Source organism: Cornus florida, unplaced genomic scaffold (assembly GCF_030987335.1).
Source record: "Cornus florida cultivar Cherokee Brave unplaced genomic scaffold, ASM3098733v1 CherokeeBrave_3.0.0_Hap2_Chr08, whole genome shotgun sequence".
Lineage (NCBI taxonomy): Eukaryota > Viridiplantae > Streptophyta > Magnoliopsida > Cornales > Cornaceae > Cornus > Cornus florida.
Window position 1 is genome coordinate 8,216,099 of NW_026775578.1, and position 16,346 is coordinate 8,232,444.

The 16,346-nt window shown below is 36.0% G+C and overlaps 2 protein-coding genes across 8 annotated transcripts; both read right to left on the bottom strand.

Moving 5' to 3' along the window:
• Nucleotides 1-1,417: 1,417 nt before the first annotated feature.
• Nucleotides 1,418-14,036, bottom strand: LOC132269206 (uncharacterized). 7 transcript variants are annotated; one of them, XR_009469434.1, is made up of 4 exons: nt 13,857-14,032; nt 13,390-13,745; nt 11,322-11,447; nt 9,304-10,498 (listed from the first exon to the last, which is right to left on the bottom strand). XR_009469434.1 is itself a non-coding variant. In XM_059770310.1 (3 exons), exons 1-3 carry the CDS (start codon nt 13,895-13,897, stop codon nt 1,433-1,435), a joined length of 441 nt encoding a protein of 146 aa, XP_059626293.1. In that variant the 5' UTR covers nt 13,898-14,036; the 3' UTR covers nt 1,418-1,432. The 7 variants fall into 7 exon arrangements, 6 of the variants coding, with proteins under 6 accessions (XP_059626293.1, XP_059626294.1, XP_059626292.1 ...); XM_059770310.1 differs by lacking the exons at nt 9,304-10,498; nt 11,322-11,447 and adding an exon at nt 1,418-1,476 and having other exon boundaries at nt 13,857-14,036; XM_059770311.1 differs by lacking the exons at nt 9,304-10,498; nt 11,322-11,447 and adding an exon at nt 5,511-5,883 and having other exon boundaries at nt 13,857-14,034.
• A 1,154-nt stretch (nt 14,037-15,190) lies between these two features.
• On the bottom strand, nt 15,191-16,242 carry LOC132268379 (uncharacterized). Its single transcript, XM_059769233.1, has 2 exons — nt 16,009-16,242; nt 15,191-15,914 (listed from the first exon to the last, which is right to left on the bottom strand). The coding sequence occupies exons 1-2, from the start codon at nt 16,038-16,040 to the stop codon at nt 15,380-15,382; spliced, it is 567 nt and encodes a 188-aa protein (XP_059625216.1). The 5' UTR covers nt 16,041-16,242; the 3' UTR covers nt 15,191-15,379.
• Between the last annotated feature and the right edge of the window lie 104 nt (nt 16,243-16,346).

Consider the following 16,346-nt stretch of genomic DNA (forward strand, 5'->3'; position numbering starts at 1 on the left):
GTTAACTTCATCTCTCACCATTTCTGGAGTAAAGCGAGAAAGTGAAGTGAACCTGTTCTCATATTCCGCCACTGACATGCTCCCTTGAATAAGATTATGAAACTGGTCTTGTAACTCCCATCTTTTGGAAAGCGGAAAGTACTTTTCATAAAACAATTCCTTAAACTTGTCCCAACTCATCTCCTCCACCTTGTACCGGCTCGTAACCGACTTCCACCATAATTTGGCATTCTTAGCAAACTTATAAGTAGCTAGGATGATCTTCAAATGATCCTCCATCACATCAATTAAAATCAATCGAGTTTCAACTTGCTCCATGTAGTCATCTGCTATCATTGGATCCGCACCGCCCTCAAACATAACCGGCATCAGCTGAGAAAACCCCTTAATAATCTTGAGACGTTTTTGAGCTGTGTCTCCTCAACTTGAACTGTAGGTTGTGGTGCCGACTGCGACTGAGCAGCAATCGTTACCCTCACGACATTTTGCAACAAACGATTCAACTCCAGTGCAACAGAACCTTCACCCACTTCGACGAGTGTTTCAACATCATCCCTCCTTGTGGGGACAACTCTCGGGGGAATCAAGTCCCTAAGAAGTGTATCCTCATCATTTAGCTCCTCCGGATTGGAGCTAGAGCTCTCGCCAACATCACCCCTAGTCGGTCTAGGGCCAACTTCCCTGATTTCCTCACGCCGTGACATCGTTCTATAAAATAAGGAAAATAATTCAATAACGATAACACTAAAGTCCAACCGTGAACAACCCAATGCAAAAAGATACTGTACAAACATTTAGCATGTAATACTATGCAATGAACACATTAATATAGGCATATAAGCACATAAGCACGTAAGCAAGTAAGCAGTTAAGCATGCTTTTTCACATAGCAAAACACTTTTCCAAACAAGGAAATAACAATGCAAATGACTTCCCAGACAACCCAAGGTAAGCCTCTACCCGTTGTCTTAATGGTATTCGAACCATCGCTCTGATACCAAATTTGTAACGACCCTAGCAGATGCCAAAATTTAAAAAAAAAATTCGGTATAACCTCCCCTAAAATAGGCCTTCAACAACCTGTCCCAATACACAAAATACATAATATCATCCAGCATACCATTCATCCGTTCATTATACCTCAACATAGTACCTCTCATGGTGGAACATCTACATACCAATTAATCTAAATTATCATAATTACAGTCACAAAATATATGGTTAAGATTTAAAGTCCCTGTCTTACAACGTTACATGATACAATTGCATGGAAACATATACCATAATTCCATTAGTTTCATTTACATCTAACAAAAGTTAAGTTTGTTCTTAAGTTACAAGGCTATGAATACTAACTTAGTTACATCCCCACAACTATGAATATACATAAAACGGTCAAAATACAAAATAGCAAACAACCTTCTAACAACTTTCAAGCTTGAGGTGGATTGTCGTCCACCGGTTCATTTCCAAGACCTGAAAAAAATAATATAAATAGTAGGGTGAGCATAAAGCTCAGTAGGTGACACTTAAGACACAATTCTTGTGTCCTTGTGAATCCAAACAAAGTATAGGCCAATGGGAAATAGGGATCATGCAATATAGGGAATTAAAATAATATGCACGTCAATTCCAATTATAAACCATGCAATGCAATGAAATGCAATGCATGGTAATGCCACTCCCCATTTTCATTCACCAAACCATTATTCTCAAATGTTAATACAGCCCGCCCTTTAGTAACCCCGTCGAGACACGAGAGGAGGATTGGCTATCGTCCCTAGACCTTTGGTAACCCCGCAGCATCATCGAAGGGCCCGAACAGCTCAACCACGCTAGGGTGACTCCCTAGTCCCCTCTAGTCTATATTAACCTCCGGCACGTTGGTAACCCCGCAGCGACCGGGTTTATCAAAACTATTTGACAAAACTCTTCTCCCAAAATTTCCCCCATTTTCATTTCAAGACAAATTCTCCCATTTCATGCATCCCAATGACATGTGCATGGATGTACATATAATCTCAATATTATGAAAATGGGAAATTTGGCACAATCTAAATAAACATGTTCTCATTAGTCATTTTCAGCATGTTAACACATAGTGGGCATGATAAAACAACATCTAAACATACTTTACACATGAAACAAGTCATAATCAAGCTCTTGAAAATTCTCTAGACATCATTCATACAATCATAGATACAATTAACTCCCAATTAAACATGTTTGACACAACAAGGAGGTGTAATTCACAATAGAACAAGAAAGGAGTAGATTAAGATGCTCCTACCTCAAAATGCGCAAAATCCCTAGAAATGGGTTCTTAAATTCGAGCTCCCAAAGAGGACCAAAAGCTGGAATTTCTGGTACTAGCACGTAGAGCTCGTCGTGCTCATCGTTTTGCCTCAAACGGCTCTCAAATCTGCCAAGGATTGAGAGAGTAATCAAGATTTGAAGTTGTAAAAGAAAAAAAGAAAAAGGAAAATAAAGAGAAACAGAGAGGCTGCGGGAGAGAATAAAGTAGAGGACAAGAAAAATGAAAAAAACGTGGTCTTATGACCACTTAAAACAATTGTGGGCCCCACCAATTTTTATTTTCTTTTCTCTTTTTCTTTTACCTTAAATTCACTCCACACACACACAATTACATATATGTATATGCATAACACAAACATTACAATACCACACAAAATGTAATGGCTGTTTGTGATTTTGATATGATGTTCACGTACGTCGTAGTAGGATGGGAGGGGTCTGCTAATGATTCTAAGATACTAAACGAGACCATTAATAATGAGAATTTGCATTTCCCAATGCCTCAAGAAGGTAAATGTCATACTTGCTATAATTTTGCAATACTTATTTAAAATATCATGGTAAAAAAACGTGCCTTATAGTTTGTAAAATGGCAGGGAAATATTATTTGGTGGACTCCGGGTATGCCAATCAACCGGGTTTCTTGGCTCCCTACAGAGGCCAACGGTACCACTTCCAAGAGTACCGTAGAGCTTCTCGGCAACCCCAAGGGAGAGAAGAAATATATAATCACAAGCACTTGTCATTGCGCAATATAATTGAGCGTTGTTTTGGGATGCTTAAGATGAGATTCCCCATCTTGAAGCAAATGCCCCCATATAGGTTTGAAGCTCAAGTTGCTATTGTTTTAGACTGCTGCACGCTTCATAACTTTATAAGAAAGGAGACGCATGTAGATCCAATATTTAATGATACAACTGTGGAGGCAATGATAGATGAAATTATTGGAGATGATGAAGTTGATGTTCAGCCTAATGTGTCGCAATCTCGCTCGCGACCAATGGATATTGTACGCGATTATATTGTTAATACTGTATGGAATGTAAGTCATCACCCTTGAAATAGGATTTACATGTTTACCATGTTTGGATAATTGTAATAACTACTTTATACTTGTTCCATTTGTTAGTATTTGAATAACGTTAACAACTACTTTATTTTAACTATTTCTTAGGATTTTGACAACTGTAATAACTATTTTATTTTGACATTAATTGCCGATTTCGATAAATGATTCTCTTTATATTTTTTATTAACTTCTTTGGATCAGTTTAATAACTTGTATATACAGTCATGTATAAGATACAGGGTGACGGGCCACCTTGTGCATGTGGAAGGGGTCGAATGAATCTTTATACGGCTGGAACTTCTAAGAATTATGGACATTCATTCTATAGATGTCCAGCTTGGGAGGTATACAATTTTCTTTGCATGAATAAGAATCTTTTAACTACATCTTAGTGTTACAGGTGCATTCTAATAATGTACAACTCTTTGTTGAAATTTAGTCACATAATCGTGCATTTATATGGTGGATGACATGCACCACTGCAAGTGGGTGGTCATGTGCAGGAAGAGTTGGAGGATGTAGTTGCTGTTGTGCAAGCAACACAAAATCAGCAAAACTACATTATCTATGGATGTTGTTGTTGTCTTACTATAACTATATTCTTGTTGTTTTTGCTCATGTTGTTGTTGTTGATTATTGTGGCTGTTGACAAATGATATAATATATTAGTTTAAATTTATTTCATGAACTTTTATTGTGACTGTTGACGAATGCGGAGAAATTTTTGAAACTCATGTATGTAATATATTAAGATTCATGAAATGTATAATATATTGAAACTTTATTTCAGTTCCATATTGAAATAATGTATGGGACAACTGTCAAAATAATATGCAACATTAATAGGTTTTGCAATTTATAATTTATTTTAATGGGTTTTATAATCAACTAAGATAAATGGAGGAACAATATATATATATTAAAAGTTATATCAATTGTATATTAAAATTATACAATAATTAAATTTAACTTTATACTTAATAAAGTTAGAAAAAATGTATTCAAGAAAACGTTATTTAAAAACATTCTTAATCCAACATATTTAATTATTTTATTTTTCTACTGATTTTGGTTACACTTTCAGTCTTCCAAACATGTTTTGTTCTCATATTTCTTAGAACAATATACATTACCAAACATGTTCTACCATGTTTTTGTTCCAAAATTCTCAGAGCAAATTTAGAACACCAAACATGTTTTGTTCTAATTTCAGAACATCACACTACAAAACACTTATTCTATTCTAGGCTAGAGCAGTACACTACATCACACTACACTTCTCAAACGGGCCCTAAGTTTTTTAATTAGAGGAGTTTTGCTTGATACAAACAAATTCTTAAAAGTTTAATTCTCTAAAATGTAGATCCTAGTGGCCAGATATACTAATAAATTGAGATTTAAATTAAGGAAGTAATCATAATTTAAGTATTATATACAATATATTTAAAATAAAAAATATGTATAAAATAATATTAAAAATTGAGTTGGAGTTGGGTTCACTGGCATATCAATCCATAACCTAATCCTGATTATGTTGGAATTGAAAATTTTCAATCCTAGTAAATCGTAATTGTAAAAAAAAATTAGTTATCCAAGCCTGTAAAAGACCGAACCTCATTGGAATTGGGCTTGATTGGGCTACCCAAATTACAGTCTTCAATGAATATGGTGAGTTGGTGGTTGACGGTGAGAAAGAATCCTCTGAGCGCGAACGAGCACTGGAAGACGGCCTTATTGCATTGAGAGATTACATAATAGGTGAGTGAGCCTTATTTTACTTCTACTTTATTGTTTTTTTTCTTTTCTCATTTTAATTTTACTCGATTTGTTCTTCTTTATTTGATTTCAACTTAAAACTTGGTGGCTCTTGTTTTGTTGAATTATTCGCTTTATTATTTTGTATTTGCCCTTGATTGGTTGACAAAAAGATACACTTTTGCGTTAATTAAGTTGGTTTTTGAACTCTTTGTAAATTACTGGCCTTTAATTCATTCGTCAACAAGGGTTGGCCCCAACATTTGGGAAATTAGAATGTGTTTTAGTCCAATAGTGATATCTAAAGTTGCATTACTAGGGTGGTAAACAAAAGAACAATAGTAATAATTGAAGCATTTTGAATTTGATTATCTGGAATTGGTTTCTACAATCATATTACGACTTCTACATAAAACATACCTTACCGTATGCACTAATTTTCCCCTAACTATGCCTACAAAATAATACTTTATGACATTCCATTTTTCGCAAAGCAAATTGATCAAGAATATGACAAGAGCTAAAGCTGAACCGATCCCACTAATCAGAAATAAACCACTAAAATTGTCGAGGTTCAGAGCGTTGGGATTATTGCTGGGGCTACTCAAAGAGTCCTATTAGGACATAAAAGATAATTCATTATTAAACCATGCCTTCTCCATCATCATAAGCTTTCCTTCTACTCTCAGTTTCATAATTGCCCATGAAATTTCAAGAACCAATGGTGAACCTTTCGGGAAAACCTGTCATAAGAAATCAACTATTAATTAGAGTTCGCATAGACAGATAAATAAAGATAGGAAATGTCCACATTATACACAAGGTCTGTTTATTATTTCTATTTATATGCCTGCATATGTGATGACATTGTTGTTCTCTTATGTTCATATGTCTCTGTGCAAAACAATTTGTTTAAGAATGATACTCAAAAAGCCAAAGCCATTGGTCTTTGATTTTGATGCAATCATGGCATAGTCTTGGGAATATCTTGCAAGGAAGATCTTGATGTATGGGATCTCATCAATGATAGCGAGAACACCACCATTTTTAGTCCCCCTTGATAAAGCATCTGTATATTCCTCAGGCGAAGAATATTGCATAAGGTTAGTGTCTTCAAAATTCAAGTTGCTGACAATATCTCCTTTTATGAGAGAGCCACTTTGGTAGCCTATGTAATTCTCTTTTGATGTTAGTTGTATCTGTTGGACCGTCAGCATTGAAGATAAAGTTGCAGTGTAGCTTGAAGTCAATATAAGCACAACGAACACCCAAACAATTACTGCAAATCTTGACAAATTACTTAATAACTTTTCTCCTGCAATGTCAAACACCAAAATTTTGGTTCTTAGTGTTTTTTTTTTTTTTTTTTCTGGGAGGTTAGTTTGTTTTGTTTCAATACAATATACTTTTACCAAATTAAAAAATTACGAAAGAACTTACTATTAGCAAAAACAAAGGTTGAGAAGGAGAACTAGAAGACCGTTCCAATTTGCTGAGCAGCTGAACCTTGGAATTCTACATTTATTGGATGCTCAATAACCCAAACGACAAAGCCGGTTAGGATAAAGAAAGTAGCACTTGTGAGCCATAGATTTGAATCAAGTGGCTTCAAGAAGATCCATATGTTCTTATTGTCAACCCTTGCTATTGTTCCAACAGCCAAGTCCGTATATGGCATTGTAAAGTCAACATATAGAGATCTATTGGCCGTTATTACAGTATCCCCCACGACAGCATCATAATTCTGAACCATTCAAAAATGCAACATACATTAAAAAAACCACTATGCAGATATATATAAATAAGCTAGCATTCATGTCTAGCTGCATGTTTTGTGTCGCGTGTATATGAGGGAATGTGTGTGGGAAATGTGAAAAATGTTTCCCGTACTAAATATTTGTGAATCTCTCAGTCGTGATATTGTTCTACATTTTGAATTAACGTACCTGAAGATAGACCTGATATATAAGATCACTATAGTTTCTTGCCGGCTCCCCATTGGAATCCTCAAATGGAATAAACTCATATGATTCAGTACTTAGTAAGCCATCAATGGCAGCATTGAATACATCAATGCAGAAACCAATGGCAGTTGTTGCATTTGTTTGAGGATCACGCTGCACCTTTATCAACTCTTTGAACCCTTAATTCACTGGTACACCAATTCTTAGCTTGTTACCTTTCATTTGCATCAACCAACCTTTTGGAGTAGTTGTAGATCCTCCCGGCCAGATAATGGTTTCAAGACCTGTATTAGTACTTGAAGACCTCGGATATTTTTTGCTAACAGATGGATTCATTTCTTTACTGATTCCATCAGCCAGTGTCCAAAATCCAACTCTTCTCTCCCCTTTGCCTAATACATTGACTATTTCAAATGCCCTAGAGATTAGTTTCCCGTTCATAAATTGGAACTCACCACTTAAACCCCTAAATTTAATTTGCAATAACTGTTTTAGAATTATTGAGGCACTTTGAGAAGCTCTAATGTTAGCTAAGTCTGTCATGTTCAATGCTGCATTTTGTTCCTTGGTTTGAGAAATCTTATCTGCTACATTCTCCACTGCCCTTGCTAGGGCCCAAATTGCATCATATGCTCATATGCCAAACACATTTAACTCCATCATTTCCTTATTGGGGTTTTCCATACGCATTTTCCTTCTCCATCTTACAGTGAAGTTGTGGAGCTCGCTTGATGGTGGAATATAAGACTTGAAACCTAGTGCGCCTTGTATTGACTCAATGAGTACAGAAGAATCCATTGAATACAAGAGGTCCATAGTCTTGTCAGTTATAATCCTAGCATATCCCTTACTCATCATTCCTAACCTTTTGACGTTTAAGAAAAGACGAGACACTAGAGAAGGTGAAACATGCACAACAACTATTGTTGTTTGAAGAGTACTACTCGTGAGATTATGGAGCTCTACGAGGATATGTTCATCAGTGGCTGAGGGAGAAATGGCACTCTTATGAGCAATATGAATGTTTTTCTCTTGGAATGAGTCGGCCAAATTTGATATGATTTCTCCCTGCTCATAAATAAGGATGACGTTCGTCCATTGAAATGATTCTAAAATGGAAGCAACACCATCAAATTCAAGGATTTGGTCTTGTGTAAGTTGAACAAGGTATAGATATTCTGTTGACAACGTAGGACTCCCAGTAAGAGAAATTATAGGAACTTTGGCCTTGTCCCCCAGTGTAGCCAAGAAATTCGCTTCAGGTGATGTTCCTGGGCCTATGATTGCTTGCACCTTCTTGTTCTCCAAAAGATCAAGAGCTGCATTGGGCAAGGGAAGCAATTTACTTGATTATTTAATGTCATGGTAAAATCCCACAATTTCAAGCATGAACTTTGGCTTCTAATTTCAAACATATCAGTCTGGAAAGAAAATGATAGGTTTATGAAAATGATAAAGAATTCAAATGAGTCTTTTTTTTTCTTTTTTTCTTTTTCTTTCCTAGGCAAAAGGAGCCAAATCGACTTAGGGGACCAAACAGTAGCCTTTTCTTTTATATGGATATGAGGCCATGCATGCAAATAAATAGTGAATGAAAGATGAAGAAGTCAATTCAGGAAAAAAAAAAACTCTCAAGGATTCATTAAGAATGTAAAGCGAAAACTCACCAACAGACAGAGCACGCAGGGGTTCTCCCCCCGAATCCTTTATGTGAGGAACTATCCTTGTTTTGTAGTGTTTGTTTAGAGTATAAAAATCAGATATTGCCATAGTAATGCAGCTATAAACAACCTTTCCAACCAATGATCCCATATCCAGAATTACTCCAACCTGAATTTCCTTCACTACCCCCATACTACTACTTTTATTTGTGCCCGGTACTTCTGCATTTAGTTGATAGAGATAGCTCAACAATATTATAAGTGAAATGAAGATATGGTTCTTCATCCTGTCTCTCTGCCGGAGGAAATGGGTGCTTAATATATATATATACATATATATAAGTATAGGTATAGGTTGGTTGAATATGAACCATTGAACCTAACAATTACAAACTACTTATGTAAGAACTACACGTCTATAAGTCTACCTTAAAATATATGTCCAGCTGTGTCTAGCACGTTCAAGTTAGTATTCGGTGAGGAAAGTAGAATTGTTGACCGGCCTTTAAAGAAAGACAACTTCAACTCTCTCTCTCTCTTCTTTTTTTTTTCTTTTTTTTTTTTTTAATCACTTACGAGTTTAATGATAGCTCATCAAGAAAGGAACAATTTGAAGAATTTCAAATATAGCAACTAAAATTAATTGTGAAACGAGAAAATTGAAGTTTCATCATCACAATACTAGGAGTAGTTAAAAAAAAAAAAAAAAATAGTAGTTAAAAAAAAAAAAAAGAAAAAAAAAGAAGAAGAAGCTATACTAGGCATTATTGATTTTTTTTTTTTTTTTTTCCCAACATTCAGTACTCTTGACCACATGGTTAAGATTGACTATTATAATTTTCAACAATTGCAAAATCAACCAATGACTATTTTACATTGAATTATTTTAGTTGTGGACAAAGTCATTGTGGAAGAAAACGTCTCTTAAACGTCTGATAATGCTTTACTTTTTTTTATATATTTACGTTTATTATATGCACACACACATATAACTTGCCGTGTATTTCTGTTAAAAACGGCATGCAAACGAATAACTGAAGTTCAAAACTTGTGAAATAAGGCCATTCCTTGACTATATCAAGAATCTCTTCGTCATCGGCTTCTGGAAATAATGAGTAATGTCGAAGACTGTGTCTGCTTACAGGTTTTCATTGTCCCTTAAACAAGGTAAACACATAAATTATATATAGGCAATTTCGTATGAAAACTCTATATTTTATGCCGTGTTGACTCAATTTAATTGTTTTGGCTTGTCAACAAATGTAATGACCCTAGCTGATGCCAAAATTTAAAAAAATTCGGCATAACCTCCACTAAAAATGGGCCTTCAACAATCTGTCCCAATACACAAAACACATAATATCATCCAGCATCCCATTCATCCGTTCATTATACCTCAACATAGTTCCTCTCATGGTGGAACATCCACACACACCAATTAATCTAAATTATCATAATTATAGTCCCAAAATACATGGTTAAGATTTAAAATCCCTGTCTTACAACGTTACATGATACAATTGCATGAAAACATATACCATAATTCCATTAGTTTCATTTATATCAAACAAAAGATAAGTTCGTTCTTAAGTTACAAGGCCATAAATACTAACTTAGTTACATTTCCACAACTACGAATATACATAGAACGGTCAAAATACAAAATAGCAAACAATCTTCTAACAACTTTCAAGCTTGAGGTGGATTGTCATCCACTAGTTCATTTCTAAGACCTGAAAATAATAATATAAATAGTAGGGTGAGTATAAAGCTCAGCAGGTGACACTTAAGACACACATCTTGTGTCCTTGTGAATCCAAACAAAGCATAGGCCAATGGGAAATTGGGATCATACAATGTCGGGAAATAATATAGCATAACGATTCAATCTCAAGTATATCCAATGCAATGGTATGAGATGCAATGCATGCTAGTGTCGTTCCCTATTTTCATAATCCAAAACATCGTTTCCAAACTGCTAATATAGCCCGCCCTTTGGTAGGCCCGCAGCGACACGAGAGGAGGATTGGCTAGTGTCCCTGACCCTTGGTACCCACACGGCGTCATTATGGGGCCCAGCTAGCTCAACCACGTTAGGGCGACTCCCTAGTCCCCTCTAGGCTATATTAACCTCCGGCCCGTTGATAACCCCGCAGCGACCGAGTTTCACATAAAACCATTTTATCAAAAACACTTCTCTTAAATTCCCCATATTTATTTCAAGAACAATTTCTCTCATTTCATATAAACCCAATGGTATGTGCATGTATATATGTTCCATACATTCAATGTCATGGCATTTAAAATTCTACACCATAAAATTAAACATTCAACATGTTCAACATCTCCCAAGTAATTATTAACACATTAAGATACAACAAAATACATTTAAGCATGCTTTACACATAAAACAACTCACATTCATAAACATGAATTTCTCTAGACAACATTTAAAATAATCATTGATACAATTAACTTCTAATTAAGCATGTTTGGCACAACAAAGGAGTATAACTCACAATGGAACAAGAAGGTAGTGGATTAAGGTGTCCCTACCTCAAAATGAGCAAAATCCCTAGAAATGGGTTCTTAAATTCGAGCTCCCAAAGAGGACCAAAAGTTGGAATTTCTGGTACTAGTACGTAGAGCTCGTCGTGCTCATCATTTTGCCTCAAACGGCACCTAAATCCGCCAAGAATTGAGAGAGAAATCAATGATTGAAGTTGAAAAAGAAAAAAAGAAAAGGAAAAGACAGAAACAGCGAGAGAGAGAGACTTAAGCTGTCCGAGAGAGAAAGCAAATTGGAAACTAAATGGGTTTGTAATGACCCTTATATCACAGGTGGGCCCCACAGTGGAAAAAGTCATTGTTTATTAATTATATATATAGATAAAGTCAAAAACTTTACAACAAATTGTAAAGTATTTCTTTAAATTATTATTATTTTTTTTTTCACAAAAGAAAAAGGGTTAAAGGAATATATTAACCCTCAATTCAAACCGAACTATAAAGAACAAGAACATCGTGCCAGGGGCAGACCCGGAAACTTTTGTTTGGGGATGTCTAACTAACCCTACGTGTATGCTTAGAAGTTAGAATTCTAAATGTTAATTGTAATAAAGTATTTTTATTAGCAATATAGCTTTTGATACATGTACTGATGTAGATATTAACATATGTAGTGCCTTAATATGTGAGACTAAAAAACAAATAATCCGATCCGGATTGGATTGCATTGGGTATGTTCTTTGACATCAAATACTAGTGTTATTTAATTTGTGCTTAAAAAAAAAACAAATAAAAACAAAATAGATGTTTTAAGGATCATTGAAATCAAGCTTGACTTTATCATACAAACTCGTCAATTAAGCTCTTTTTTTTTTTTTTTTTTTGCCAGCTTATTAATACAGTTTATAATGGCCTCAAGTTCCAGGCTCCAGCTGAACACAATAAAGTGAGCCAAATTTGGGTCATTTATCGCATTAGTTGGGTCTTGAATGGGTTTTTGTCTGAACGAATCACAAAGCTGGAAGGCCCATAGAACCCAAGCTTAATGTCACGATCCGATTCCTAACGACGCCATGAGCATAGAAGATACGCATGCTGGTTGGCTAAGAACATTCATTGACTGGGAATGGTTCCAGGGAAGGGGCGTGCAGGACCACAGGATGGTACCTCTTCAGATTTCAGGCAGGTCGACTCGGTTCAGTTCGAGGTGCTTGTCGCTAGTCTTGGACTTGACTATGAAGAAGGGAGTTGGCCATCCCTGCACAAACTGGTCGGGAGCTGGAGCCGTTCCCCTGACGAGGCCATGGCAGGCTGAAACCAGTCAGCATGTATCCTTGGGAGGGCAGGTCGTGGTGGCTGAGCAGGGCGCTTGCGCGAGCTGAAGCAACGCCTTGGTGCCGCACGGGCCGTGCCGCTGCGCCAAATCTCTAGGCCCGTGACATTAAGCCCAATTCCAATATGCTTTCAAATTAAGTGCAGCCCATTTTAGACTAAGTTGGTTGGTGGAAATAATGCCTGCCTGAGATTGAGTTTTAGTTGTCCTTGTCGAGGCTTACAGGTTTTTTTAAAATCAGTAGTGTCCTATAAAATTTTATTGGGGAGGATAGTGTAATTTTTCAAAACTAAGGGAAGATTTGTGTATTGTACCCTATCTAGAGGATATGTTAGTGCAATTATCCTTATATTTTTGTGCATCTCTATATTTCATTCACTGTAGCTAGCTTTAGAATTATGAATTTGTCAGACGAATACAAGAAGCTTCAAGGATTTATTTGTTGATGATAAAATCATTTGGTTGGCTACAAAATTCAATAAAAATGAATTATTCAGATACACTCCTCTTTTTACTTTTTGATTTTGTAAACATTTCTAAATCTTGCTTGGACTTGAGAGCAACACGGATGGTGATGCTTACCCTTTTACCTAAAAAAAAAAAAAAAAACACTGATGGTGATGAAATACATATAGATACACAAAGCAGCAGTTAAAATAACAATGAGTGAAATGCCAGCTCCGAGTGAGAATCTATTCCCGCAACTCAGTTTCCCCAACCGAATCTGGACGAGTTCAACCATTGAAAGCAGCAAGAAAATAAATGAAAACAGTGATGACAAACCCGAATAGTCCAATATCAATTTTCTGAACAATATAAGATAATATTGTATCCGCAATTCCTCATCTCGGTAAAGGCTGAGAAGAAAATTGGCGCACTTGGCCACCAGGCTTGAGTAAATGAAGAGACTGAATGACAATACTTCAAACACCACCAGCCTCCTGGCCGACCCAACACCGGCGGTACACCCTGGCCGGCACTCCAGGCTGGTCTGGTCACGCGAGGCAAACGATAATCCGATGAATACTCCTAAGGTGAACAACGAGTTTACACTCACAATTTCGTCCACTACGTTGGTGTACGTATCTAAGGTTTCTGATGACACAACATTTTCACTATTTGTTTCTCCATCACCCGTCCTGCATTGAACACATGAAAAAGGAAATATAAAAATTGTATGTAAGTATATTACTCAAAAATATATATGGCACTACTTCATTTGTATAATATATAGAGAAAGAGAGAGATACCCATTGCTGGTGGTCTCCTGATGAGGTTGTGTCCCTTCCATGTTGGATTATTGTGTGTTTTTTTCTTTATGGATCTTCCTAGCTGGCAATTAAGCAGTAGCAAAAAATTGGGTATTTAAACAAATCCGAGAAGAATGATAACCATGTAATCTGGTTTCATACAACGCACACAATAACTGATGAGAAATGCCATGCCAAGTTGTGCACCCGTGTGATCTCGGCCACAAGATTATGTGAGGTGTTTTTTTGTGCGAAAACTGATAAGTCACATATGATGACTCATGAGACAGACAGATGTGGAGTGATAGACCACAGACACTCTTTTTCTCTGGATCACGTTACGACAAGCATTGCACTTACATCCCCTTGTATCATTTTCAATTCAAAATGTTATATTTTCATATTAAATTTATATTTTGAGAGGATCGAATTATATTGTCAAAATGTTATATTTTTGTAATTATACTATAATGGTATATTTTATCTAAAATGTTATTTTTTTGACACAACAATTATTCCACATTTATTTTAACAATTTTTAACAATCTTAAAATATGCGAAGTCTTTTGAAGGCCTATTGGATGGCCTTATTTTTATCCACTAGTTATATTTTGAGTTTGAGAGTTATTATATTTGATAATATTTTTGACAATCTCAAAATAAGAGATATTTTTTAAAAGACTACTAAAATATATATTTTTTATTTACTTATTATATTTTGAGTTTGAGAAGTCATTCGGGACACTGGAGATGCTGTAATCTAACAATTGAGTTTGCATGGCTATCCTACTGGGCGACTATATTTGACACTTCTCGAGTGGGTCCTACTGCGGGATATTTCACTCATATGGCTACTACATTATCGAGACTCGAATAATATAGATGGTGCTAAGGAGAGTCCACCTGTTACAGTGATAAGAACTCGCCAGTTGCATGGACTCACAGCCAAAAACAAATTAACATTAATACATATATTATCTCCATGCATGTAAACATTCGTGAGTGGGGCCTTTGATTGGATCAAAGAATTGAATGGTGACCTAGTTTTATTCATATATTATGTATTGCATGTAGTTATAGGATTTTATATTTTATAAAGATGATCGATGATAGCTTTATAAAAACTTTCTTCGAGTTTCTAATGGATAACATAACCTTTCAAAACTCTAATATTGTAAGTTTTGATGATCCGATCGAGCTGATCATGAAAGCCATAGACATATTGAATATTTTAACATAGCTCTTTAGTATTCCTTTAGTATATGGTACCGCACTCAGGAAATTATAATTTGAGAAAGAAATTAGACAGAAATGTAATACATTACCCAATTCCAAGATCAAACAAGACACCATATAATTTCATTAAGTTAAAACACCAATATGCTATACATGTAACATGTCCAACAGTTTTCAGAGCCTGTGTAGCAAAAGGGTCATGATTCAGTAAGAGAGCAAAATTGCCTATAACATTTCAAATACGTAATTAATTAACTTAGTTAATGAAAGACGTGTTCATGCATCTTTTATGGAACAGGTGCCAGTGTCTTTGATAGAGCAACCATGAGGACAGCCATATAGATGATTAGAACAGAACAGATAATCACAATCATGCTTATGGCGGCGCCGAGTGTGTGAGTTCCCCGGCAAGACAGCTTCCCCAACCTCAGCTGAATGACGTGAAGCATCGAAGCCTCTAAGAAAACACATCCGGCAATGGATGCCAATGCTGACAAAAACAGCAGCAAGACTCGGCTACGCTTCAGACGTCCGTTTTCAAAATCATGTTCTTGGTAGAGGTGAAGATCAACCTTCACTGACTTGGCCACAAGGCCCGAGAACAAGAGGCAACTGAAAGATATGATCTCAAACACAATAAGCCTCTTTGACATGCCAATGCTGCCATGGCACTCCTCTCTGTCGTCGAGGCTAAACTGGTCCGGGGCCGAGGACAGTCCCACGAATACGGCAACGGTGAAGAGTGAGTTGACGTTCACAAGGTCATCCAGGGCCTTCTGGTAAATTTGTATGATTTTGGTGTAATCTTTCTTCTTTTCATGCCTGAGATGATGTATACATTATAGCAGAAAAGTTTAGTAAAACCAAAGTGAATGCCATAATTAATGAAGTAGAAACTAGAGGGATAGAGAGATACCCATTCACCGTGGATGCTTGGTTCCCTGCCATGATTAAATTTCGTAATTGTTTTCCTACTTCTTTATTTTAGGTTTTATTTATTATTATTATTATTTTTTTGAAAAAAAAAAAGGTTAATTAATTGAAATTGCACGATTCGAGAAGAATTGCGACCACATAATCTGTGATTCTACGAAGATAAAATTGGGTTTATTGGTGTGTGGGAGCTAGCTAGAGACAGAAGTACTATCGAGTCTTGTGGAATCTGTGTATACGTACGTTTATTATATAACGATCTGGACCACTTGACAATGATAAGATCCAACCACGTCCACAGAGAAAAATCAAACTAGCTTT

Coding starts and splice junctions, on each gene's coding strand:
- LOC132269206 (XM_059770307.1), bottom strand. CDS start 13,897: ATGGAAGGGACACAACCTCATCAGGAGACCACCAGCAATGG. Junction 13,746..13,856: donor CAGGAGACCACCAGCAATGG/GTATCTCTCTCT, acceptor TGTTCAATGCAG/GACGGGTGATGGAGAAACAA.
- LOC132268379 (XM_059769233.1), bottom strand. CDS start 16,040: ATGGCAGGGAACCAAGCATCCACGGTGAATGG. Junction 15,915..16,008: donor CAAGCATCCACGGTGAATGG/GTATCTCTCTAT, acceptor ACATCATCTCAG/GCATGAAAAGAAGAAAGATT.